Genomic DNA, 25,056 nt, shown 5'->3' on the forward strand with positions numbered 1-25,056 from the left:
AGTACAGCGGGCAGCCAGGCTTCGATGGCCCCTGTGACAACTTCTTGCCCACAGGTGCTGGCCACGGACATGTCCAAGCACATGACCCTCCTGGCTGACCTGAAGACCATGGTGGAGACCAAGAAAGTGACCAGCTCGGGGGTCCTCTTGCTGGATAACTATGCCGACCGCATCCAGGTGCCCCCCTCCCCACACCGTTTAGGGAGATTGGACCCTCCCCTCCCCCCTGAGGTCTGGGTTGCTGCCCCTCCCTCTGCTCCAGCTCCCTGGTTGCCCATCTTCCCGTCTCTTTTTCTCTATTCCATCTAACCCTTTCCAACTCCCACCTCTCCATCCCATCTCCCCCCATTTCCTCCAGTTCGCTCTTCCCTTTCCTCATCAACCCGTTTCCATGTCCCCCACACCCCTGTCTCCCCACCGCCTCTTTTCCCTTCCCTCCCTCTGCCCTTTGCTCATCAACCTCGTCTCATCTCTCCCCTTCTTTCCCCCACTCATCGACCCTCTTCCCTCACCTATTCTACCTTTCTCCATCTCCCCGCTACCCATTCTCCCCTACTCTCCTTCCAAAGGGGAAGTAAGGAAGCCTGAGGCCTCAGACTAGGACGGGGACACGGCCTCTGAAGGTCCCCCACCCCATGCAGGTCCTACGGAACATGGTGCACTGTGCAGATCTCAGCAACCCCACCAAGCCGCTGGAGCTGTACCGCCAGTGGACCGACCGCATCATGGCCGAGTTCTTCCAGCAGGGTGACCGTGAACGCGAGCGTGGCATGGAGATCAGCCCCATGTGCGACAAGCACACGGCCTCGGTGGAGAAGTCTCAGGTACAGTCTCGGCACTACTGGAAGAGAGCAGGGCGGGCCTCCTCATCCCACACCGGCCTGGAGCTCCAAAGGCCCAAGAGGTCCTAACCTGCCCGTACACAGTGTCAAGTTTGTCTTTGTCTGTTTTTTCCTTCTCTATCCTGCTGGGAAATAGGCAACACTTTCTCCTCCACAAAACAATTGAACTGAGCCTCTGGACTCATAAGTTGTAGTTTTGCACCCAGACAGTTGTAACTCATTTGTAGCAACTGCTGTAACGTCGGTAATAACACTTACCCGGCCCTTCGTTACAGACTTCCTGTCCTTTCAGCCTCTCGGTTTCCCTATAACCTGGCCACTCATTTTGTGCCTGAGTTTTGGTGGAGTTTGTTGTTTGTTGTTGTTTGGCCACGCCACGTGGCATGCGGGCTCTTAGTTCCCTGACCAGGGATTGAACCCGTGCCCCCCTGCAGTGGAAGTGAGGAGTCTTAACCACTGGACCGCCAGGGAGGTCCGTTGGTGGATTTTGAAGTGAAGTTAAGTGACTCGTCTTCATCACGTGCCTTTCTAATTTAACGAGAGCGACAGAAACACAGTCTCATAAAAGACAGCACTGAAGTGTGAATATGAGACTTTCTCGCTCTCCCTGCTTCCAGCCTCCTCCCTGGTGAGACCTCCTCTTCCCGGTTCGGTGTGTATGCCCTTCCCATCCAGGGTTACGCAGCCTCAACACTGTTGGCATTTGGCGCTGGATCATTCTTTGTGGTGGGACCGTCCTGTGCATTGTAGGGTGTTGAGCAGCATCCCTGGCCTCCACCCACTAGATGCCAGGAACACCCTCCCCTTCCTGCGGTAACGACCAAAAATGTCTCCAAACACTTCCAAATGTTCCCAGGGCATGCACATAGCCCCAAACCCCTGATGAAACCCAGTTTTGCTTACTTTATTATGTATTTATGTTCACAAGCAACTTAATAGCAATAGTTTGTGGGTTTAGCTTTTTTAAAAAATATAAACTGTATCAATATATACCTTTTTTGCGGGGGGGGCGGCACTGCATGGCTTGCAGGATCAGGGATTGAACCTGCGCCCTTGGCAGTGAAAGTGCAGAGTCCTAACCACTGGACCGCCAGGGAATCCCAATGTATACCTATTTTTATACAGCTTGCCTTTTCTTTCCAAAAATGACTTGGAGATCTGTCCACATTATTACACATAGATTAAGCTTATCCTTTTTCACTGCTGTATAGTATTCCCACAGAGACAGATGGATAATGGTTTGTGTAGTGAGTGCTCTGTTGGTGGACATGTAAGTGTTTAGTAGTTAGGAATTCACAGTGACTCAAACAGGATAAAGCTTTATTGGTTTGTTTGTTTGTTTTCTCTTATGTAAGGAAAGTCTGGAGAAAGGGAATTTGGCTCTCTCTGGCTCCACATACTTGGCAGGCACCCCAGAACTTTCAGTGTTTCTCTTCTATCATGCGAAGCCTGGGGCTTCTCTCCTCAGAGATGTCTCTTGTGGTCACAGACGCTCTTGAAGCTCCAACCATTCCTCCCTGGAATGTCAGGGAACTAAGGTCCCACATGCCGCATGGTGTGGCCAAAAACAATAATAATAACTTAAAAAAAATAAACTAATGCCCAACTGATGTATATATGGAGGTGTTTCCACTTTTTGTTTGCATCTCATACGTGTTTTTTTTCTTTTTCTCTTACTTGTACAAGAGTTTTTCCAGGGTGGCTCTGGAGAAGCAAGATTGCTGGGTCCAAGGGTATCAACATCTTTTATTTTTTAAAATTTTTTGCCACACCACGCAGCATGCGGGATCTTTGGGGCCCAGTGGTTGGGTCTTCACCTTCCAATGCGGGGGTTGGTGTGGGTTCGATCCCTGGTCGGGGAGCTAGGATCCCACATGCCTTGTGGCCAAGGAACCAAGACATAGAACAGAGGCAATATTGTAACAAATTCAATAAAGACTTAAAAAAATTTTTGTATTAGATCCCGCAGCACGGCGGTGCCATCTGCGCCAGCAGATCCCTGGTTTATTCTTCCTTCTCCCTCCCTCAGGTGGGTTTCATCGACTACATTGTACACCCGCTGTGGGAGACGTGGGCCGACTTGGTTCACCCAGATGCCCAAGAGATCCTGGACACTTTGGAGGACAACCGGGACTGGTACTACAGCGCCATTCGGCAGAGCCCATCGCCACCAGCCGAGGAGGAGCCCGGGGGACCAGGCCACCCCCCTCCACCGGATAAGTTCCAGTTTGAGCTGACACTGGAGGAGGAAGAAGAGGAGGAGGTGTCCACTGCCCCAGGTGCAACTGAAGTGCAGGAATTGTCCACCGCCCAGGATGTGTTCCCAGCTGAGGAACCGTTGGAGGTCGATGGCCAGGACCAGTCTCCGGAGGTGGAGGTAGAGGAAATGTACTTGACACAGCAAGCAGACTCAGCAGATAGTGTGGCTAAGGGTCAGGACGCGTCCACACCCCCAGGTGCATCTGTAGGCTGCAGCAGCCCCCCTGCCCTGTCTCCTGAGAGCCTCCCTCTGCCTGTCTTGAGGACCCCGCCCCCTCCAGAGGAGGACCCGGGCCTTCTGGGCCTCCCCTCCACGGCGGCCGAGGTGGGGGCCCAAAAAGAGGATCAGGCTGCCAAAAGGGCGTGCTGCGCCTGCACAGAAACATCGGGCGAGGATCCATCCACACTCCCAGCTCCTGGAGGGTGGGGGTCAGCTGGAGGCCCTACCTGAGCCTCAGCCTCTACACCCCGTTGGCCTCCCGGCCTCCCGCCACCACCATCACCCCCCCACCTCCTCCACTGCCTCAAAGACTCTTGGGCCTCCTGAGAAAAAAGAAAACAGAAAAGTGGGGTTTTTTCTCTTTTCTTTTTTTCCCCTTTCCCCCCACCCCCTCCCATGGGGCCTCTTTTTGGAGGTGGGGGCTGGGGAACAAGGGGCTGAGGTCCCCGAAGGGATTTTATTTTTGGAATTTTAATTGTTACATTTTTAGAAAAAAAAAACAAAAAAAAAACAAAAAAAGCCCAGGATGAAACACAGCAACTGTAGATGCTCCTGTACCCAGCTCCCCTCGGCCAGCTCCAACCCCCTCCTCTGACCCACCCCCGCTTCCCCCTCCCACCCACCCCCACCCCCCCACCCCCGCCCCAGGTTACAGGCTCAGTCTTCCGGCCTCTTCGGGCTCTTCACCTGGTGTAGGGTCTCCCTCCAGACTTTTCTTCTGAATTTGGGAGGGTCTCTAGAACCCAGCCAGGAATAGCCATTCTGGGCAGGGCCTCTGGGGGCGGGGAGGGGGCGCCCCATGAGCTCTCTGCCCTCCCCCGCAGAAGTCTTCAGCCTCATTTTGCACAAACCTGGCAATACTGACTTGGGGGACGGGCAGGGGGGAGATGGGGGGATTTTAGGAGGCAGGGGTAGGATGTTGGAGGGACATTCACACCACCCACCTGGGGTCTGACGTTTGAGGAGGGTGTGATCCACCTCCCCCCTCCACCGGCCACCCCTTTTCCCTTCCAGTCTGGTTTCCGTTTGAATTTTCTCCGTTTGCGGGGGCGGGGGATGGCTTGGAGCCGCACCCCTCCTTCCAGCTGCTTCTCCTCTTGTTTCTGCCTTAATGATTCCCACGGCCATAGGAGGGGGGGTTGCAGTGGCTCCCACCTGCACCTTGGGTGGAGTAGGGCCAGGCCTAGAGCCCCCATCGTGGGCACAGCCCCCTCCCCAGCATCCTCCTACCCCCCCTCCCCGACTCTTTGCCCTAGGAGGAAGCAATAACGGTGTACACCCACGTCCCCTTTCTGGGCAGCCCTTCCCACCCTGGCAACCAAGGTAATTTCTCCTTTGCCCGCACCTTGCCAAGCCTCCCCCTCTACCCCTAGCTCTTCCCCCAAGCAATACGACAGACAGATGCAAGGCCATTTTTCTCCAAGCCATGGGGGGCTGTTTGGAAAGAAAGACCCCCTCTTCCCCTTCCGCTCTGCCCCTCAGCCTGGCTCTGCAGCTGGGCAGGACCGGCCTCTCTCTCTCATCTCTCTCCCCTCCAGTTCGGAGCACACGGTACTGTAGCCCCCAGCTCCCCCCAGCCTTCCATCTGTCTGTCCTTCCCTGTGGGGAGTACCACCCGCTCCCACCCCCATGATGCTGTACAGGGTTCATTTTTGTAGCGAAAGTAGTTTCAGTCCCAGCCGGCCACCGGAGTGGGCCTTTTGTTTTTTTTTTTCTTTGGTTTTCCTTCTTTCTTTGTTTCTTTTCTTCTCTTTCTTTCTTTCTTTCTTTTTTTTGTACATACTGTAAGGTTGGTTTGTAAATTATTCTACAGAGGCAAAAAGGGAAAATAAACTTGCCCTTCCCCCGCTGACTCAGGGGAAGGAGGGTTTGGGGGTCTCCCGATGGGAGTCTCCATTCCTGCTGTATTATACAAACTGTACCATAGACCCCCGGAAGTGTGGACTCAGCGCTGTTGTTGAACGGCGAGTCATGTCATCAGAGGGGGTGAGGGAGGACTGCGCAGAGCCTGCCCCTCCCCCGGCCCCAGGGCCAGGAGTGATTGGCAACTGGGGACAGGGACCCCGGGGGGCGGGGGAGGAGGAGTCAGGACCCCCTTGAGCTGCTCGATGATCAGTCAGTCGGATCAGTCGGTCTGCTGATGGATACTCAATCCTTCGATCTTGTCTCCAATTAAACCGAGGCTTTCACCGATCTTCCTGGCTGATGTGGCTTCGTTTCCCATCCTGTTTCTCAAGGTGTGTGTCTCTCTCGCTATCTGTCTGGGGAGGGGTGGGGAAAATGAGCGGGCTCCGTCCCTGCCCCTTCCCAAGCAGATAGAACTTGAAGGGGGTACAGATAGTTTGGTGGGAGGCAGCCCCCTGGCCTGGACCAGGTCCAGGCACAGGGGCTGCAGGTTGTAAAGTGGAGGTTCAGACCACGCAGTTTTTGGAGGCCAGCAGACCCAGGTAAGCCTTGTTTCTCTCACGTGGAGCATATCTGACGCAACTCGGGTTCTCCTGGTACCACGAAGTCATTCCTGGAAACCTGACTGACCCCCGCCTCCAACATCTGGTTGCCAGGTCATGATAAAAGCACTTGGATCAAATTCTGCCCTGCAGACATTAAACTTGATTTATTAGCACAAGAGAATTTACATCTGTAAGTTCCATGAATTCTGGCCATGATAGTGTTGCAGCCCTCACGCTGCATTAAACCAAAACCAAAACAAACAAACAAACTTGACTATCCTAAAGCCCATGAACCTTACGATGTATCTCAGGCAAGCTGAATCCTCCAAGTTCACACAGGACCAGCTTCGGATTTTAGCTCTGTTTTTCCGACGAGTTCATACAGGATCGGGGAGCTAGGGAGTCTCAGGTATTTTAACCAATCCACATATTTGAATACTGTTAACTCCACCCCTGGGAGCCCATTTTTCCAACCTTTATCAGCCTAATTAACAAGCCCCGATTTCACCAATAAAACGTTTCTGCCATTTATTATGCTAATGAGCAAAACTTCCCTTGTGAATAAAGATAAAGATGGAGGAAGTGTTTGTGATGCAGGTTTTCAGACTAGAATACGGGCTGCCTCTGGTGTGTAATAAACAGAGATACACACGTACACACACAGTCCTTAAGTGGTTAAGCAAAGTGGGACCAGTATATATTCACAGCATGTGTCTTCTGAAACAAAATGATGGGACTTCCCTGGTGGTCCAGTGGTTAAGAATCTGCCTTCCAATGCAGGGGATGCGGGTTCGATCCCTGGTCAGGGAATTAAGATCCCACATGCCGCGAGGCAACTAAGCCCGCGTGCTTTAGGGCCCGAGAGCCACAACTAGAGAGCCCGCGTGCCGCAACAAAGAACCTGCACACCACAACTAAGACCCGACGGAGCCAAATAAAAAATACTGAGAAAAAAAAAAAAAAAAGATGGCAGCTTCCCTGGATCTGAGGATAGGCCGACCCACCTACTCTGCTGTTTGTCTCTAGTGGCCAAGGACTGGTTTGGATCCCAGTTCTAGCTGTGTGACCTTGGGCATGATCTCTCTGACCTGCAATTGTTTCATTTATAAAATGGGGTTAACAAAAGTTCCAGACTACAGGAGGATGTCCAGTGAAACTTTCTATGATGATGAGAATGTTCTATGTCTGCGCTATCCAATAAGGTAGCCACTAGCCGTACATGGCTATTAAGCACCTGAAATGTGGCTAGTGCAATTGAACTAGAGTTTTAATTTTCCTTTACATTAAGTAGCCACGTTTAGCCAATGGCTGCTATATCTGACTGTGCAGTATTGGCACTTAAGCGAGAGAGTTAACTTTGGCTTAAAGATTCATAGTAGATATCCTGGGCCAGAGGAGCAGGGGCCAGCCTGAACCCAGGGGGGCGGAGCAAAGCTGAAAAACTAGGTAGAAGTTTCCAGGGAATCTGAATTTTGCGCAAGAAGCAACGAGGAGACACAGTTGTTTTCCCGAGGGTGTCTCAAAGGGAAGCAGAGTCGGGGAAAGGGTGTTGGGCTGGGGGTCAGGAGGCGACAGTATCAATCCCAGCCTGCAGGGGTTAGGTGGGCGGCTCTGGGTGAGCCTTCTCGCTCTGGGCCTCAGTTTTCCCAAGTGTAAAAGGGTAGGAGTGATGTCCCACATGCCTCCTGAGTTGGGACTTGGTGACAGTCTGAGAATGTGGGTCAAAGGATAGAGGTGGCATGTGACCGTCAGCTGGCTCTTTAAAATTCTCCTGTTGGGGAGTTCATCTTTCCTCAGGGAAAGGTGGCCAAGGGCAGAGAAGCCCTGTAATCTGAACAGGACAGGGGGCCCTGGGAAGGGGTGGAGTCAGTTCATTCTTTGAAGTTGACCTCAGCCACTTGCAAGCTACAGGGGTCTGGGGCAAATGGCTCCACCTCGCTCAGGCTTTAGAGGGCTCTGCCCTATGCTAAACTCTTTACTCGGATTATTTTATCAACTTTCCAGCTGTTCTTGAGATATGTACTATCATTTTGCAGATGAGGAAACTGAGGCTGAGAAGTGATCTCACAGTGTTGAGAAAATTCAGGGAAATAAGGCAGGGATCTCACTTCACCCAATGCCTGTTTGACAATGATAGCTGCCTGGTACTTTTATATTATTATCGCTATTTTAGTGCACATGCACAAAATTCTGAGATGTGGGTAATATTTCTCCCTCTTTCTCAGCATCAAAATATATGGAAGTAAAATGAAAAGAAGAGTTTTCTTTTTTCACCTATTGGCAAATAATGAAAAGATGGACCATCCAGGGGTGGGCAAAGCACTTTCATAGTTTGTTAGTGCTGGTAGAAATTAGCACATACAGCTCTCCAGGAGTCGTCTGACAATATTTATCTAAAACATAACTGTGCATGCATGTTGACGCAGACGTTGCACTCTTAAAAATATTTATCCTAAAGAACCAGTTGGTGCTCACTTCTGCAGCACATATACTAAAATTGGAACCATACAGAGAAGATTAGCATGGCCCCTGCACAAGGATGACACACAAATTCGTGAAGCGTTCCATATTTTTGCAAATCAAAACTACAGTGAGGTATCACCTCACACCAGTCAGAATGGCCATTATCAAAAAATCTACGAACAACATATGCTGGAAAGGGTGTGGAGAAAAGGGAACCCTTTTGCACTGTTGGTGAGAATGTAAATTGATACAGCCACTATGGAGAACAGTATGGAGGTTCCTTAAAAAACTAAAAATGGAACTACCATATGACCAAGCAATCCCACTACTGGGCATATACCCTGAGAAAACCATAATTCAAAAGGACACATGTACCACAGTGTTCATTGCAGCACGATTTACAATAGCCAGGACATGGAAACAACCTAAATGTCCAGTGGGGCTTCCCTGGTGGCGCAGTGGTTAAGAATCCTCCTGCCAATGCAGGGGACACGGGTTCGAGCCCTGGCCCAGGAAGATCCCACATGACGTAGAGCAATGAAGCCCATGCACCACAACTACTGAGCCTGAGCTCTAAAGCCCGTGCACCACACCTACTGAAGCCCGCAGGCCTAGAACCCGTGCTCTGCCACAAGAGAAGCCACGACAATGAGAAGATCGCGCACCGCAACGAATAGTAGCCCCCGCCCAGAGCAACTAGAGAAAGCCCGCGCACAGCAACGAAGACCCAACACAGCCAAAAATAAAAACAAATAAATAAATTTATTTTTAAAATGTCCAGGGACTTCCCTGGTGGCCCAGGGGTTAAGAATCCACCTGCCTATGCAGGGTACACGGGTTTGAGCCCTAGTCCAGTAAGATCCCACGTGCCGTGGAGCAACTAAGCCTGTGTGCCACAACTACTGAGCTTGTGCGCCACAACTACTGAAGCCCACATGCCTAGAGCCCGTGCTGAGAAGCCACTGCAATGAGAAGCCCGTGCACCACAACGAAGACCCAACACAGCCAAAAATCAATAAATTAATAAGTAAATAATTTTTTTAAACGTCCAATGATAGATGAATAGATAAAGATGTGGTATGTATATACAATGGAATATTACTCAGCCATAAAAAGGAATGAAATTGGGTCATTTGTAGAGATGTGGATGGACTTAGAGTCTGTCATACTGAGTGAAGTAAGCCAGAAAGAGAAAAATTTCGTATTTTAACGCATATATGTGGCATCTAGAAAAAATGGTACAGACGAACCTATTTGTAGGGCAGGAATAGCGACGTAGACGTAGAGAACTGACATGTGGACACATTGGGGGAAGGGAAGGGTGGGACGAATTGGGAGATTAGGTTTGACATAAATACACTACCAGGAGTAAAATAGCTAGTAGGAACCTGCTGTATAGCACAGGGAGCTCAGCTTAGTGCTCTGTGATGACCTAGATGGATGGGATGGGGGTGGGGGTGGGGAGGGAGGTCCAAGAGGGAGGGGTTATAGATATATATACAGCTGATTCGCTTCATTGTACAGCAGAAACTAACACAACATTGTAAAGCAATTTTACTCCAATAAAAAAGTTTGAAAAAAAAGAAGAACCAGTTGGATGAAAACCTAAAGTTGCAGGTACCAAATGCCCATTCTAGTGCTGGTCAGAATAGTGAAGAATTGTGAAGAACCCAGATGTCCAACACTAGGTAGTCATGAAATTATGCTTCCTGTATGGTGGAGTAATATGCACTTATTAAAAACAATGAGGTGGGACTTCCCTGGTGGCGCGGTGGTTAAGAATCTGCCTACCAATGCAGGGGACACAGGTTCGATTCCTGGCCCGGGAAGATCCCACATGCCGCAGAGCAACTAAGCCCATGCGCCACAACTACTGAGCCTGCGCTCTAGAGCCCGTGAGCCACAACTACTGAGCCCTTGTGCCACAACTACTGAAGCCTGCACGCCTAGAGCCCATGCTCCACAAGAAGAGAAGCCACCGCAATGAGAAGCCTGCGTACCGCAACGAAGAGTAGCCCCCACTCGCTGCAACTAGAGAAAGCCCGTGTGCAGCAACAAAGACCCAACACAGCCCAAAATAAATAGATAAAATAAATAATAATTAAAAAAATAAAATATAATAAATATAAATAAAAATAAAAACAATGAGGTGGGTCTGTATTTATTGAAATGACAAGATGTTCACAATGAGAAGAATGGGCTTCAAAACGTTCTGCATGGGCTTCCCTGGTGGCGCAGTGGTTAAGAATCCATCTGCCAATGCAAGGGACACGGGTTCAAGCCCTGGTCGGGGAAGATCCCACATGCCGCAGAGCAACTAAGTCTGTGTGCCACAAATACTGAGCCTGCGCTCTAGAGCCCACGAGCCACAACTACTGAAGCCCACGCGCCTAGAGCCCATGCTCCGCAACAAGACCCTGCTCACAGAAACTAGAGAAAGCCCCTGCGCAGCAATGAAGACCCAAATGCAGCCAAAAATAAATAAATAAATAAAAATAAAAAATTTTTAAATGTTCTGCTTTATACCATCCTACATATCTGCATAGAAAAAGCAGCTTGTTCATCAAAATATTTACAGTCTCCAGTGAATGGATTAAAAGACACTGGTGTTTTCTGTTCTGTAGTCTTGGATGTTTTCTGAATTTTTGCAATGAACATGTATTACTTTCATAATCAAGGGGAAGTTGTTTCGTAATCAGAGGAAAGACATAGCCAGTATTTGTTATCTGGGAGCCACAGAAGCATAGTAGATAAGCACACAGACTCTGGATTCTGGTCGCGACTCTGCCAGTTAATGACTGAGTTAGTTTGAGCAGATTACTTACTCATGCTGTGCTTCAGTTTCCCTCGCTGTAAAATGCAAATAATAACAGCTCAGGTTTGCCAGGCGATTACCATGTGCCAGGCACTGTTTTACATAAATTATTGCACTTAGCTCTCGTAACAGCCCTGCCAAGTAGGTACTGTCCTGTAAAATGGGTCACAGGCGAGGAAGGAGGTAGGACTAGGTGTTCGAACCCCCGTGCGCCCCCTAGAGTGGATCTGAAGAACTACAGCAGGCATGAAGGCGCGCGGCGCGTAGACTGGGAAGAAGGCGTGCCAAAGTCGCGCGGGAGATTTTCTTCCGCGAGCTACGATTGGCTGTCGTAGCTGTCATTAGCCAATAAAGCAGCCAATGAGAGGTGCGGCCGCTTCGTTTTTTCGAACCAGATGACCGAGGGAGCCGAGGAGCTTGGACCGAGGCAGGTGCGACGAACCCTGAGGCGGGTGAGGGGACCTGGCGTCACTCCTTTCCTGAGAGAGACCCCAGCGCCGTTCCCATTTTCTTAGGGAGACCCTGGCGTCATCCCCCTTTCCTGAGAGTACCCTAGCGTCATTCCTGCCGTACTGAGGGGGACTCCAGCATCCTCTCGCCCTCCTGAAGTGAACCCTAGTAGCGTCTCTTCTTTCTGAGAGCGACGCCAGAGTCGTTCCCACTTCTTTAGGGAATCCTGGTGTCAGGCCCCTTGCTGATGGGGCCCCAGCATTATCCTTCCTGAGGGAGACCGACCCTGGCGTCACCCCCTCTTCTTGAGGGGTCCCCTCCTATGTCATCCTTTCCGAAGGGGACCCCCAGGGTCATACTCCCCGCCTTCCTCAAGGGTCCGCGTATTGCTCCTCCTTCCTGAGAAGGGGTCTGGCATTGTCCCCTCCCTTCCTGAGGGCTTGTCGTCATTGCCATCCCCACACCCTGAAAGGACCCATCATCCCCCTTCTCTCTGAGGGTAATCTCTTCCTCCCTTGCAATTCGAGAAGGACCCCCGGCAAGGGCTTCGGTGGTCCCCGTACATGAGAAGTCCCAAAGCCCCCTCCTGCGCTCTCCTATCCCCAGCTGGGGAGAGGGAGAAGGCAAGACTCAAATCACCCTCAAAATGTTTGGGGGCGGGGGAGTGAAACTAGCTGATAAAGGAACTCACCATGTCACATGAGAAATTGTTTAAGGAACTGGGGCTGTTTCTCCTAAAACGGGAGCTGGAGGAAGGATCTAAAGCTGCCTTAAAATATTTATCAAGTGCTGCTCACAGCTCCTGACATCATCAGTAGGTACTTATTCAGCAACTGGATATATGCAGGCTGTTACCTGAAAGAGGGATTAATCTGTTCCATGACGTTCCAAGGTATCTGATGATAACAGGTAAAGAAAGGTCCAAAGGGCTTCTTGGGTTGAACTAAAACCGTAACAGGCTAAGTAGCTCTACTCTTGCACAGAGCTGGCGAAATCCACACCATTGGAGAAGGAGCTGCGTGACCTCACCAATTCCATTTAATCTCACAAATGTTTATCATACATCCATTGTGACCAAGAATTCATCTACTCAACGTTCAAGTATGGGTGAAGCCCCTACTGTGTGCCAGTAAATAAAATGGTGAACAAGACGAAGAATCGAAGAATAATTATGAATACAAGGCAAAAAATACATTGTTTATGACTTCTGCAAGCTACTTTTTCCTAGAGCACTTCTCAGGGTTTCTGGTTGTACATTAATAAAATACAAATAACTGTCCACTCCTCACCGCCCTTGACCATGGGCTACAGGAGGGCAGAAACCATGTCTTCTGCTCCCAGTTGTATCTACACAGGGTCTGGATATATGGTAGGCACTGAAATACTTGTTGTTCCCGCCTCATCTCTTCACTTGGTGAATCCTCAGAGGAACTGGGAGATGGTCAGAGACGGTGATATATGATCAGTAAGGGAAAGACACGGGCTAGAAACGAAAGAGAACCCACCTGCGATAGCTGAGACTTAAGAAAGAAACACCAACTCCTTGGCCAATGCTATTAATCTTTCCTGTGAGGGCAAGTGAAGGCAAAGAGGTAGCTGACGTCAGCATCGGGCTGCAGTTTCGAATTTCCCACAAATGTTGTCTAAATCAACTGAATATATCCCAGGGGATCCTGGGATGTGTAGTCTGAAAAGTGTTCCTGGGTGTCCGGCTTACAATTTGGTGTAATAAAATCAAAGTTACAACCCTGAGGTGTGGATTTGGTGCTGGCGCTCACAGGAGGGAGAGTCCTTGTTTATTTATAAAAATATAATTTTCCCAGAAGTTCTGAAGAATGCTGATTTTTTTAAAAATAGGAACTGGGTTTCCCTGGTGGCGCAGTGGTTGAGAGTCCGCCTGCCGATGCAGGGGGCGCGGGTTCGTGCCCCGGTCCAGGAAGATCCCACGTGCCGCGGAGCGGCTGGGCCCGTGAGCCATGGCCGCTGAGCCTGCGCGTCCGGAGCCTGTGCTCCGCAACGGGAGAGGCCACAACAGTGAGAGGCCCGCGTACCGCACAAAAAAAAAAAAAAAGAGGAACAAGCCAAAATCAGGGCATTCTACACTCTAGGGCTTCTCCAATCTTGCTCCTTTTCTTCTCTGGAAATAGTTGTTTTTTACCCAAAGGCCCACAAGAGGGTGCTGCACTCCTTTTAGGCCACACTTCCTGTATCAACCCTGAGGGTCTTGGGGAGCTACAAAACCATCATAAAATGAGACAGGTGGGTTGGTGGAAGCACTGATTTTTTCACAGGTAATGAGAGCCAGTGAGGAATTTTAAGTAATGCAGGTATAGTGCTCTGAGGTAATAAAATGTTATCATTATCATTCTGACTTTGAAAACCTTAATAATTCAGATTAATGTTAGCATTTCAGGTTTCTAGTACTTATCTCGTTCCTAGTCAATAATACTACATTTATTGCATTCTTACTGTGTGCTAGGTGCTAAATACTGTTACTATTCCCCACTTTACAGAGCAGGAAAATGAGGCCCAGAGAGGATTTGCACCTAGTAAGTGACAGATATGGGTCTCAAACCTAGTCTGTTTTCTCTCCTTTTTTCTTTTAAATTTTCTTAAATTCTATCTTCTGCAATACTGTATATTCTCACTAACATTTCTATTTTAAAACCAGGATCCCTAGTGTTCTCCTTACTTGTTGCAAGTAATAAATACTTCCTTCGCCCAATTAAAAAACAAACAAACGCACCAGAATTCACTCCCAAGGGAGAAGATAGTCCTTGAATTGAAGGTATGTTGTATAGCACAAAGCAAGATACTCTAGCTCCCAGAACTACAGTGGCCTTCACAGAGCTGAAAGTTATCTTAGACATTGTCCAGTTGATTAAGAGTGGGAAGTTACTTGCTCATCATCACTATAAGTTCATCCTTTCGCCTTCATCTTTGTTTTCTCTTTCTATACTGGAACTTCCCCTTAGCTTATACACACGCTCTGTCTTCTGAATCTTAAAAACAAAACCCCAAACCCTCCCTGAACCCTTCGTTCCTCTCTAGCTGTCATGCGTACTTTGCCTCTTCTCACCCAAATGTCTCAAAAGAGATATTCCTTCTTTCAGCAGCCTTCACTGATTCAGTGTTATCTCCTCGGCACAGTGCCTGTTCTAAGGAGGCATTCGATAAACACCTGCAGAATCTATTGCTTTACCCTCACAATTCTACCAAAATGGTTCTTAGTAAGCTTACCTTCCAATCGCCAAATCCAGTGAGCATTTGAAGGTCTCTTTCTGAACCGCTTTGTATTTAATAGTGTGATTCTTTTAAACTTTTTGTGCTCAAATTTTTCACTTGGCTTCTGTGACACTGTACATTTCTTAGTTTTTCTCGTAATTTTCTGCTGCTGTTGCGCGTCTATCGGGCCTTCTCTTACATCCCTCTACTCCTTAAATGTTGTTTCTCAGAATTTGCCTTTAACCCATTATTCTTGTTCTACGCCAATGTCTCAAAATGTGGTCCCTGGACGAGCAGCTTCAGCCATCAACTGGGAACTTGTTAGAAATGCAGTTTCTTGGCACCCACCTCGTGAATGAGAGACATCTAGAAAATTCAACATCCATTTATGATTTTAAAAAAGATGTAGCAAACTAGGTATAGGAGGGAGCTTCCTGAACTTGATAAAGTTTCCAGCAAAACTTAAGGAACAGATTACAGAAAATGTTTGGGCAAGTATCAGAATTAATGGTGGAACATTAGAAGCAGTCACGTTATAGTTAGAAGTAAGACAACTATGCCCACTATTACCATTACTAATGAAAATTGTATAGGATGTCTTAGCTAATGCTGTAAGACAAGGAAAAGAAATGAGTTGTAGAACTATTGGGAAGATGACATTACACTATCATTATCTGTAGATGACTATCTGCTAAAAAAAAAAAGATACTAGAAAGAAGCTGGCAGAAGACCAATACATCTATATCAACAACTTCCCCATAACAGAAATATCAATTTAAAAGGATCAGTGAGTAAAGATCTCATTGACAAGAGCAAGGCCTATAAAACTCCCATAAAACCTACTGCAAGCCCTTTATGGAGAAATTATAAAGCTTTCCTGAAGGACAGCAAAGTCTTCACTAAATAGACGGATATACCAAGTTCATGAACAGAGAGACCTAATATAAAAATTGTTTTCTCCCCAACTGGATACCTTTTTAAATATATTATTATTTTTTCTTGATATTAGTATAGTATTTTTTAATAAATTTATTTTTTCTGGCTGTGTTAGGTCTTCATTGCTGCGTGCGGGCTCTCTCTAGCTGCCACGAGCGGGGGCTACTCTTCATTGCGGTGCACGGGCTTCTCATTGTGGTGGCTTCTCTTGTTGCTCCTGGCAGGGAAGGAATCAAATGCTTCCTCTAAGCTGTTTGGAAGAACCTGTGAAATCCCCAATAGTTGAGACCATACTTCATTCTTCTTTTCTCCACTCCCCCAGCACGAACAGAGTTGACTCGCAGAAGAAAGATCCAGGCCACATACTCCGTTCACACATATAGTTCAGAAGGAACCAGGCTGTTGAAGCCTTTGCCTAAGAAAATTCTCAAGAACCCCTTTGTCCCAGACACTCGGTCTACATTATTGAAGTGTATAAAGATGACGGATGGACTTTCACGGAATTTGGAAGGTGTGCTGGGGATAGTCCTCCTTAAAATATAAACTGTTCGCGTGTGCAGTTAACCTCAGGGAGCCCTAGATGAGTCAAGGAGTTGGGTCACTGTCTGCAAAGCAGCTAAAAGTGACAAAGTGAGCCCTGTGTGGTTTGCCCATGGGGAGAAAGATAACCTACATATCAAAATTCAATGGGCCGACATAACAAACTGGTTTCAAATCCAAGCCCTAAATCGAAGACTTGAGTGCATTTCAGGAGAAGAGTCCTTTCCGTCCCACTGGTTCAAGACCTCCAGCTGAGAGCCCGGGTGGAAGACACTAGTTAGTTTGTTCTTTATTTTCAATGGAAAGTTACAGGGTTACTTATCAACAAAATGACTGTCCAGGGCAGTGATACCCAATGGTTTCTATGTACAGGCCCATCCCTGGGGTCCACACCTCTGGAGGGGCCTCAGCCCCTGAGGCCTCAGTTGGCTCGTTCCCAGGCCTCCAAGAACCAATCACGAAGATGCAGGGAACAAAAACCAGCCTGTCCTCGGCACCTGCTTTCATCCCAAAGGGAGGTGGTGGCTGCTGGTGTGGGACCCAGGTCTGGTCTCGGGGTAGCAGGTGTAGGGGCCTCTCCCCGGGGGCCTGCCCTTCCCACACCCACCTCCCGGGCAGGCTCTCTTGGACATTCCTGGGACTACTCTGATGGGCTCACGGGTTCCCATTCTGGCCTTTTCTTTCGAGTTGTCATTTTAACACTGAGGCATCCCAGCCTCCCATCCTGGAGGACAAGCATTTGCTCTGTAGCCTTTTCTTTTGTCCCTGTTTTTGTACAAAGACGACAGTACTCTGGGTTGGAACATTTTTTTGCCCAAGAAACAAAAGTGGCTCAACAGGTACAGTTCTGCTGGTCAATCTGCTTCCGGCAGGGTTCCATGGTGACAGCGACGCCAACTCCACTCCGGCCAGATGTCATGCAGGTCACCTCACTCCAGGTGTCCGTGTCTGGGTCGTAACACTCCACGCTGTCTAAGAATGTGTGACCGTCGTAGCCTCCTGCAGGGAGAGCAGAAGGGATGGTTGCTCCCTCCGAGGGCAGGGGGAAAAAGAGGAGAAGAAACCACAAGATGCCTTCCTGCCAGGATTGGAGCCTGCCCCTAAAAGATGGGGTTAGGTAGGCTTCTCCACCCAGGCCCCCACCCCCAGGGCCTCACCGAGAACATAGATTCTTCCCTGGTGCACAGTAATTCCCAGAGCGCTTCGCCGATGCTTCATGGGGGCTACGAAAGTCCATGTTTCTGTCTCCACGTCGTAGCGTTCCACACTGTTCAGCTGGTCCTGACCATCGTAGCCCCCCGCAGCATAGATGCAGTTGTGCAGGACGCAGACTCCTAAGTGGTACCACACAGAGAGGGTGACTCCCGGGGCCTGGCCTTGCGGGCCTCAGCCACCACCTTCTTGGGCGGGGGGACCCTCCCCTCCCCCTTCTCCCCTCTCCCGAGTGACCCTTTAGAAACAAAGCCGGGAGAGAAGAGCCAGGACTCTATCAGAATCTAGCTCTCCTGTGCGTGCCATGGGGTTTAAGGCTGAAACAGGAGGCCTGGCCGAGTTTCACGCCCAGGGGCGGGAAGGTGTTCCTCTTCTCTCCCCTCCCCGCAGCCCCAGCGCACCTGCCCCACTCCGGATGGTGTTCATGGGTGTGATCGTTCGCCACTCGTTTCTCTCTGGGTAGTAACACTCGGCTGAGTTAAGGCGGTTCGTCCCGTCAAAGCCCCCGACCGCGTAGAGTAGACGGTTGAGGACAGCCACTCCCACCCCGATCCTTCGTGTCAGCATTGGGGCCACCAAGTGCCACTCATCCCGCTCTGGCTCATACCTGCAACGACATAGTAACAGTGACAGCAGCAACCACAGCTGACCTGGAACACTGACCCCCACTGACATTCTGCTACGTCTTTAGGCACTTGAACTCTTTAATTCTCACAAGGATTCCCCAAAACACAAGTTATCAGGAGATCCATTTTCCAGATGAGGAAACTGAGGTTCACAGCCACCATCTGCTCAAGGTCACACGCACATCTGTTGGACCCCAATGGCTCCATCATACCACTGCCTGTGCTGAGTGTTATGTGTGTTATCTCACCAAAGCCCCACACAGCCTGGTGGGGAAAGGAGTCCTCGCTATTGTCCCCCACCTCACAGATGACAAGACAGAGGCACAGAGAGGTGAGATGGCATACTCAGGGTCACCCAGGAAGTGGCAGACCTGGGGTTTGATCCAGCTCTCTTGGACACCTGAACCCCAGTCCTAACAACTAGGCTACCCCCTGGCATGGTTCTTCTCAAAGTATGATGCTCAAAGACGGAGTAACCATATGTCCCAGTTGGCCCAGGCACTTCCAGTTCAGGCCTGTGCTCCCAGAATAATTCATAGGGCCCCTTTTCTTCTCGAAAGTGGCCTGTCGAGGGTGATGCACCATCTCGTCATCCTATTCACAGACCGTGTACATTAGAAGCCTCTGGGGTGTTTGATTAAAATTCCTACTCCCCAGCCTCACTCCAAACCCACCAATGCCAGATCTCCAGCATCCCCTGTCGTGGGCCAGGGAGTTTGTTTTAACAAGTTCCAGGTGAGAACTGTATTCTGGCTCACACCTCTGGAAAACAAGAAGGCAGAGGACGCGGCTATAGGAGAGTCAAAAGCCCAAAATACTTGGCCTCTAAACACAGGGTCACCACGCACAGTTGTGCAGACTGTGTACTGCACAAGGGCACCACATCTAAGGGGGGACCTAGCATGTAGCAGGCCTCATACATATGTTTATTACAACAATTTGTGGACAGATGGCAGTGAGGTGTCATGTTTTAACAAAATCAGCATATTACAACAATTTCAAACTGATGGGACTTTTTCCAAAGCTGCATAAAGTTGCTGTGTGCATTTGTGGTGGCCCTGTAAACAGTTCCCAGGCCCAGACCCAGCATCCAAGGTCACGACCATAAATCTCCCAGGAGTTTAGCTTCACCTTGAGGCTTCCACTCCCTGAAGGCAAGGCACAGAGAAAAGCACTCAATAACAGGGGGAACCGCCAGATCCCAATGGTTTGGGACCTGTCAGCAGTGGAACCCTTGGAGCCCACCCCTCCAGACGCCGCCACTCACCTCTCCACACTGTTGTGGTGGATACAGCCATGGGAGCCGCCGACAGCATAGATGTGCCCATCGATGACCCCAACCCCGATTCGGTTTCGAGGTACGCTCATGGAGGCGCAGGGCGACCACTGGTTGGTCATGGGGTTGTAGCAGTCCAGGGCGCTGGAGTCGGTGTTGCCATCGGGGGAGTTGTTCCGGCCACCCACGGCATACAGCAGCCCACCTACCACACAGCCCGCCAGCCCGCTCCTTGGCACCTGCAGGTCCGCCAACCGGAGCCAGGTGCCATCACTGGGGTTGTAGGCCTCCAAGTAGCTGAGTGACTGGCGGAAGTAACCGCCGGCCGTGTAGATGAGCCGGCCCACCTTGGGCGCCCGGCAGGGCATCACCTGGGTGGGCTTGTGCAGGGTGAGCTCCTGGAAGATCTTCACCAGGTAGTCCTTGCAGCGGGAGTCCGACTGCAGGATCTCGCACTTCTGCAGCTGCATCTGCAGGAAGTGGGGTGTGAGCGAGTGGCAGCGCACAGCCCGCAGCAGCGCCTGCACGTAGAAGCGCCGCTGCTCGCAGTCGTACTTGACCCAGTTGATACAGGCGTGGAAGACCTCAGACTCGCAGCGCACGTTCAGATCATCCCGGCTGATGAGGGTCACCAGCTGGCAGTGGGACAGGTTGAAGAACTCCTCTTGCTTGGCCACCTGCAGAGGGCATTTGTGTGACGGGCTGACTTACATGTCTCTCTCCACCTCCCCACCCCCCCAGCCCGCCCTTCAACAGTGCTATGACCTTGGACAAGTCACTCAACCTGCCTCTGACGACCTCAGCTTCCTCAGGTGTGAAATGGGGATTTGAATAGTACGAACCTCACAGTTTGTGAGGATCAAATGAGTTACATTACATGAGCCAAGCGTGTAATACACAAGTACTCAGGCAAATGGGCAAGGACACAATGTACCGTGTACCGTTTTGTATGATTTTGTATTTGAACTATAAGGTTACCCTTTTCTTTTAAGGAAATTACTTTTCAAAATAGCAGACAGACTACAAAGGCAATAGCAATAGAATATTCTAGAAAGAAAAAAAAGTTCAGGCTCGAAGAAAACAGCCTGAGTTGCAATTTCGGCCTACTACTTTCTAACTGTGTGACTTTGGGCAAAGATCTGAAACATTCCAGGTCTTGGTTTTCTTCCTCTATAAAAAGGAGATTAAATTAGTAGCTATCTCATAGCAGGGCTACTCCTGGGGTAAATATTTCTTGCCAGGCACTGGTCTATATAAATAATTTCAGTCACCCCACATAAGCGGGTTCCCAATTTTCTGGTACCCACAAGCCCATGCAATCCCTTGAAACCAATGCTGTGCAGGTCAGTGGGAGAGCCTTGCTCTTGGACCACCTTCCTGGAAGCCACAGGCCTTAGGACTAATGCCAGAGCTTCTTGGAGCATCTGGACAACCCCCAAGGTGGTAGAGAAGAAGAGGAGTGGGGATCAGGGTAGTGTCCACCCCAGCTGGTCCCAGCCACTGGAGGATGACTTTGAAAACTTCCAAGAAGGCACTCTAAAGCACACCTCCTCCTAGGAGAGCTGGGAAGATTCAGTGATTTAAAGGATGAAAATCACTTAGAACAGGGGCTGGCCCATAGCAAGTGCTAAACAAGCACTTATTTTCTCTATTCACAACTTCCTCCACTTAAAAATGAAAACGAAACAAAGCATAGTGCTAGGACAGCACTCCGTGGACCAAAGAAAACATGTGTAAGGGTCATACTTGCAGTCAACAGCATGCCATGGGTGTTCAATATATAATGGTGGACTGACTGAAAGGTCAGGCCCTGCTCAGCACACCAGGATGGAACTGCCAACATATTCACTGCACCCTATCCCCACCTTTGACCCCAGAGAGACCAGGGGGCCCAGAAACCCGTGAAGGCCTCACTTTCCTCGCTGTTTCCCAGAGTTGCCCCAGATATGTAGACTAGGAAACCAGAACCCCATGTTTCTCCAGCTTCTTGCCTTGACCCTTCACATCTTAAGGGGAGACAGTGATGACCACCTGTCTGTTCCCTGGTCCTTCTGATGCTGCTCCCAAGCCCTGGCTCCACGTCCCCTCCCCTCGCTCACCTCCCCAAAGTGCATGTAGATGTACTCTCGGGCACGCTGGTGCAGCTCAGTACAGCCGATCTGCTCGGCGAAGTTGGCGATGCCAATGGCGTTGCTGGGATCCAGCTGCTGCACCAGGAAGTCGCTGCAGGCGCGGACCACGCTGTCAATCTGGTACATGACGGCACCGTTCATGACATGGAGCACACACTTCTCACCCATGGAGATGGAGGCCGTGTAGGCGAACTCAATGAGGCGCTCCATGACCTTGGGGTGGATGCCCTCAATGGACACCACCTCCATGCCCTGCTCCCGCAGCCCATTGGTGAACATGGCCTTGAAGACGGGGCTGGATGAGGCCAGCACCACCTTGTGGGCCATGAACTGGGCGGCTGGTGCGTCCTGGTACTTGACCTGCAGTGTGACATCACACAGCTGCTGGCTGAGCCGCAGTTCGTTCATGATGCCGAAGGCCTGCTTGGTGTGATCCTCCAGGGTGTAGCTAAAGGTGCGGTTGCCGTGCTGGGAGGGCGTCACCTCGGCCTTGCACTCGGTGGAGGCGTACATCACCGTGTCCCCTGCCCCCTCAGGGCGCTGTGACCTCAGGGGTAGGAATTGGGTGTGGGCCCCAGCCCCACTAGGCCCGGGTTCCAGCTGCATGGGGTTCCAGGTGACAAGGGACAACACCACCACTGGCACTCAGGGGCCTGGAGGAGGGAGAGCACAGGGCTGGGGGGAGGGCCTGGGGCCAGGCCTTCTTTTCTAAGATAAAGTAACTCCTAGACCAGTTTTCCTTCCTAAGTACAGGTGAAGCAGTGTGCACTTGCACTCCCTAACTGCCCCATGGCCTCACCAGCCCGAGGGTCCAGCCTAAATCATAGGTCAGATGGTGTCCCTCCCCTGCTCAGAATCCCCCTACAACTCCCTGTGGCATGAAGAATAAAACCAAATTCTTCAATGGCTTGCAAAGCCCTTCACAGTCAGCTCCTGTCCACCTCTTCCCTTTGCTCATTCTGTTCCAGCTCTCTGGTGGCCCCTCCCTTCCTAGGACATGTCCAACTCATTCCTTCATTCACCTCACCAACATTTATTGAGCACCTACTGTGTGCCAGGCACTGTTCTAGGCACCAAGGACACAGCAGTGACCAAGACAGAAATGCACTGTGCCCCGCTGGTGCTGACACTGGGGAGGGAAGGGCCATAAGTAAAATAAGCAAGACTGGAGCAGAAACTGGGGTTATGAAGAAAATGACAACAGCATTGGGACAGTGTCATATGGGGGCAGTTTTTTTTAAATCAGGTAGTCCAGGCCTCTGTTGGAGCTGAGACCAGAAGGGTGAACGTATTAAGAAGCTGGGGGTGGGAGTTAGTTTTCCAGGCAGAGGGAACAGCAAGTGCAAAGGCTCAGAGGCAGAATGATGAGAGACAATCTAGAGAATCAGGGAGGAGTGTAATGAGAGAGACTGACTAGTGAAGGGAGGCTTTCGGTGAACCCTGTGGAGTCTGGAGGGCCAGGGCATGAATTATGTTTTGAAAAGTCCTGTGGGGAGTGGCGTTGGGGGCGGGGGGGGGGGGGTCTGCAAGAGGCTCCCTGGGTTCTTCATCTTATCTTTTTCTGGGCTCAACTCAGAGTCACCTCCTCCCTGTTTTATTTCCATCACAGCACTTGTCAAGAATGGAAAGGAGCTCCTTTGCTTGCTTGTTGAAGGATGGCCTGTTCCTCTGGCCCTAAGCCCCAGGCTTCAGAGAGCAGGTAGACCTGTGTAGGTCAGGGTTATGCCCACCCTCTCATGTGCCTCCCCTGCATCCTGCCTGGGGCCTGGCACCCCGCAGAGGTCAGTAAGCTGTGGCTGGCTGACTGCCCACTCCACTGTCCCTGCCAGAGCACCCTCCTCCACCGGGCCCTGGATGCCGCTTGGCCGCCTCTCCCCAGCCGAGACCCAGGCCTGCCTCTCGGTCTTTGGCCAATGGGTCAACGGTGCCCCCTGTGCACCGGGCACTTCCCCCCAAGAAGCGGTAAGTGGGGGACTGCGCATGTCCCGCCTGAGCCTCCAAGGCCTGGAGAAGGGAGGAAGTGGCCCCGCCGCGGCCTCTCCACTGCCAGCCCCAGGGCGCAAACCAAGCCCCCCAACGCCCCGGGGTCCCCGGGCCTCCGTCCGAGCGGCGCTCCCTGGGCCTCTCGCTCGGCTTGCGTCGCTCCCGGGCCACCCCGCGAGTCGCGCCGTCCAACAAAAGGATAGGACTCGAGCCGCGCCCTCCTGGCCCTCCGCGGAGCCGCGGGAACCCCGAGACCGGTCCCGCATCTCCCGGTTCTCTGGCCCCCGGGCACGGCCGCAGGGCGCTCACGGCCCGTGGCGCCCTCAGCCCGGGCGCTGGCCGCCCCACTCACCCCGCCATGGCCGCGCTCGGGCTCCGCCTCCGTCGCCCAGGCCCGGGCGCCTCCATCGCAGTGCGCAGGGGGGAGGCGCGGAACGCGCGCAGGTCACCATGACTAAGCAGAGCCGGGCGCCGGCCGTGTCAGAATAAAAGTCCCCGCGGCCCCAGGCCTCCCGCGGCAGGGCCGCTCCCCCCTCACCCGCCCACGCTAGCTGTCGCCCTGTTACGCAGCCCCAGCGCGGCGACCACAGCGCCGGTCATTGCGGCGGGGCCAAGGATCGCAGCGCACCCAGCCGCGTGGTCGGAGCCGCGGAGAATGAGCCCCAGGTTCGAGGCCCAGCGCTTCCCCGCACCAGGGATCAGTGGACACCCCACCCCGCCGCTGCCGCCGCCGGCGCGCTCACCTGCGTCTCTGCGTAGCCTCCGCTGCTCTCGAGGCGGGGTGGGGATGCCAGGGGCGCGGCGGTGTCTCCGGGTACGGTGGTGCCACCCGCGCACCGAGCTTCCGGGAAGCCCGAGGGGCCGTGGCCCGCTCGGGCGAGGCTCCAGCCTAACCTTCACTGTCAGGGTCCCGCGGGAGCTTCCGCCGTGTGGGGGGCCTCGGCTTTGGGGCGGCGGGGCCTGCGGGATTGCGGCCGTCGAATGGGGGGCAGCCTCGGGACGCCCGGGAAGGAGGCAGGGAGAGGGCGCAGCGGGGAAGGAGTCGCGATTCCCCGCCCTTCCCGCAGGTGCCCGGCGCCCATGAGCGAGGAATGGGGCGTCGGGCGAGGGCACATGGCCAAGCCCACCCGGCCCATCCCTCCTTCGCAGCCCCTTCCATCCGCCGGGTTTCGTCGTGTCAGCGCAGGTCTGCGCTCCACGACCTGTTCTCCCTTTAACTCCACACAGTGCAGGCCTCACATTAAGGCGGCCGCAGGATCCAGCCAGAATTGTCTACCTACTTGGATTTGCATTGTCTTTATTTTTTATCTCCAGTCTAGAGGCGCGTGGAGCTCGCGGGCGGGCATTCGAACAACTGCTTTGCCACTCTCTAGCTCTGTGCTGGTGGGCCCATAATTTAACCTCTCCATGCTTCAGTTTCCTCCCTGTAAAATGTTAATACCTGCTAGGTTATCGGGAGAACTAAAGGAGAACGCTAGGGCCCAATAAATATGGATTGTTATTTTTCATGGCAAGTGATACTGATTTGCCATTTATGCTGTTTGTGATATAAAGTTAGTTTTTAAGTAAATGTATTTAAGTTTTTTAAAAAGAGTCCATCTATATGAAACACTAGGCTGAACAGATG

The 25,056-nt window shown here is 51.4% G+C and overlaps 2 protein-coding genes and 1 non-coding gene across 8 annotated transcripts in view; 2 read left to right on the forward strand and 1 right to left on the reverse strand.

Annotated features, from left to right (window-relative positions):
* Positions 1–3,816, forward strand: part of PDE4A (phosphodiesterase 4A) — a 36,298-nt gene extending 32,482 nt beyond the window's left edge. For all 5 annotated transcript variants that reach the window (XM_032627392.1, XM_032627396.1, XM_032627393.1 and 2 more), the window contains exons 13-15: positions 55–177; positions 642–824; positions 2,872–3,816. In XM_032627392.1, coding sequence (XP_032483283.1) covers positions 55–177; positions 642–824; positions 2,872–3,552 — 987 coding nt within the window. In that variant the 3' untranslated portion in view covers positions 3,553–3,816. The remainder of the gene's footprint in view (positions 1–54; positions 178–641; positions 825–2,871) is intronic.
* Positions 3,817–8,238: 4,422 nt separating this feature from the next.
* Positions 8,239–8,345, forward strand: LOC116752449. The gene has a single exon (XR_004349515.1). It is a non-coding gene; the product is annotated as a U6 spliceosomal RNA (small nuclear RNA).
* An 8,119-nt stretch (positions 8,346–16,464) lies between these two features.
* On the reverse strand, positions 16,465–24,294 carry KEAP1 (kelch like ECH associated protein 1). 2 transcript variants are annotated; one of them, XM_032626935.1, is made up of 6 exons: positions 24,173–24,294; positions 21,414–22,099; positions 19,306–19,991; positions 17,814–18,019; positions 17,358–17,534; positions 16,465–17,199 (listed from the first exon to the last, which is right to left on the reverse strand). In XM_032626935.1, exons 2-6 carry the CDS (start codon positions 22,050–22,052, stop codon positions 17,033–17,035), a joined length of 1,875 nt encoding a protein of 624 aa, XP_032482826.1. In that variant the 5' UTR covers positions 22,053–22,099; positions 24,173–24,294; the 3' UTR covers positions 16,465–17,032. The 2 variants fall into 2 exon arrangements, with proteins under 2 accessions (XP_032482826.1, XP_032482825.1); XM_032626934.1 differs by lacking the exon at positions 24,173–24,294 and adding an exon at positions 23,782–23,883.
* Positions 24,295–25,056: the final 762 nt, after the last annotated feature.

This window comes from Phocoena sinus, chromosome 3 (assembly GCF_008692025.1).
Source record: "Phocoena sinus isolate mPhoSin1 chromosome 3, mPhoSin1.pri, whole genome shotgun sequence".
Classification (NCBI taxonomy): Eukaryota; Metazoa; Chordata; class Mammalia; order Artiodactyla; family Phocoenidae; genus Phocoena; species Phocoena sinus.

Coding starts and splice junctions, on each gene's coding strand:
- KEAP1 (XM_032626935.1), bottom strand. CDS start 22,052: ATGCAGCTGGAACCCGGGCCTAGTGGGGCTGGGGCCCACACCCAATTC. Junction 18,020..19,305: donor CACCACAACAGTGTGGAGAG/GTGAGTGGCGGC, acceptor ATGTCGTTGCAG/GTATGAGCCAGAGCGGGATG. Junction 17,535..17,813: donor CACCATCCGGAGTGGGGCAG/GTGCGCTGGGGC, acceptor GGTACCACTTAG/GAGTCTGCGTCCTGCACAAC.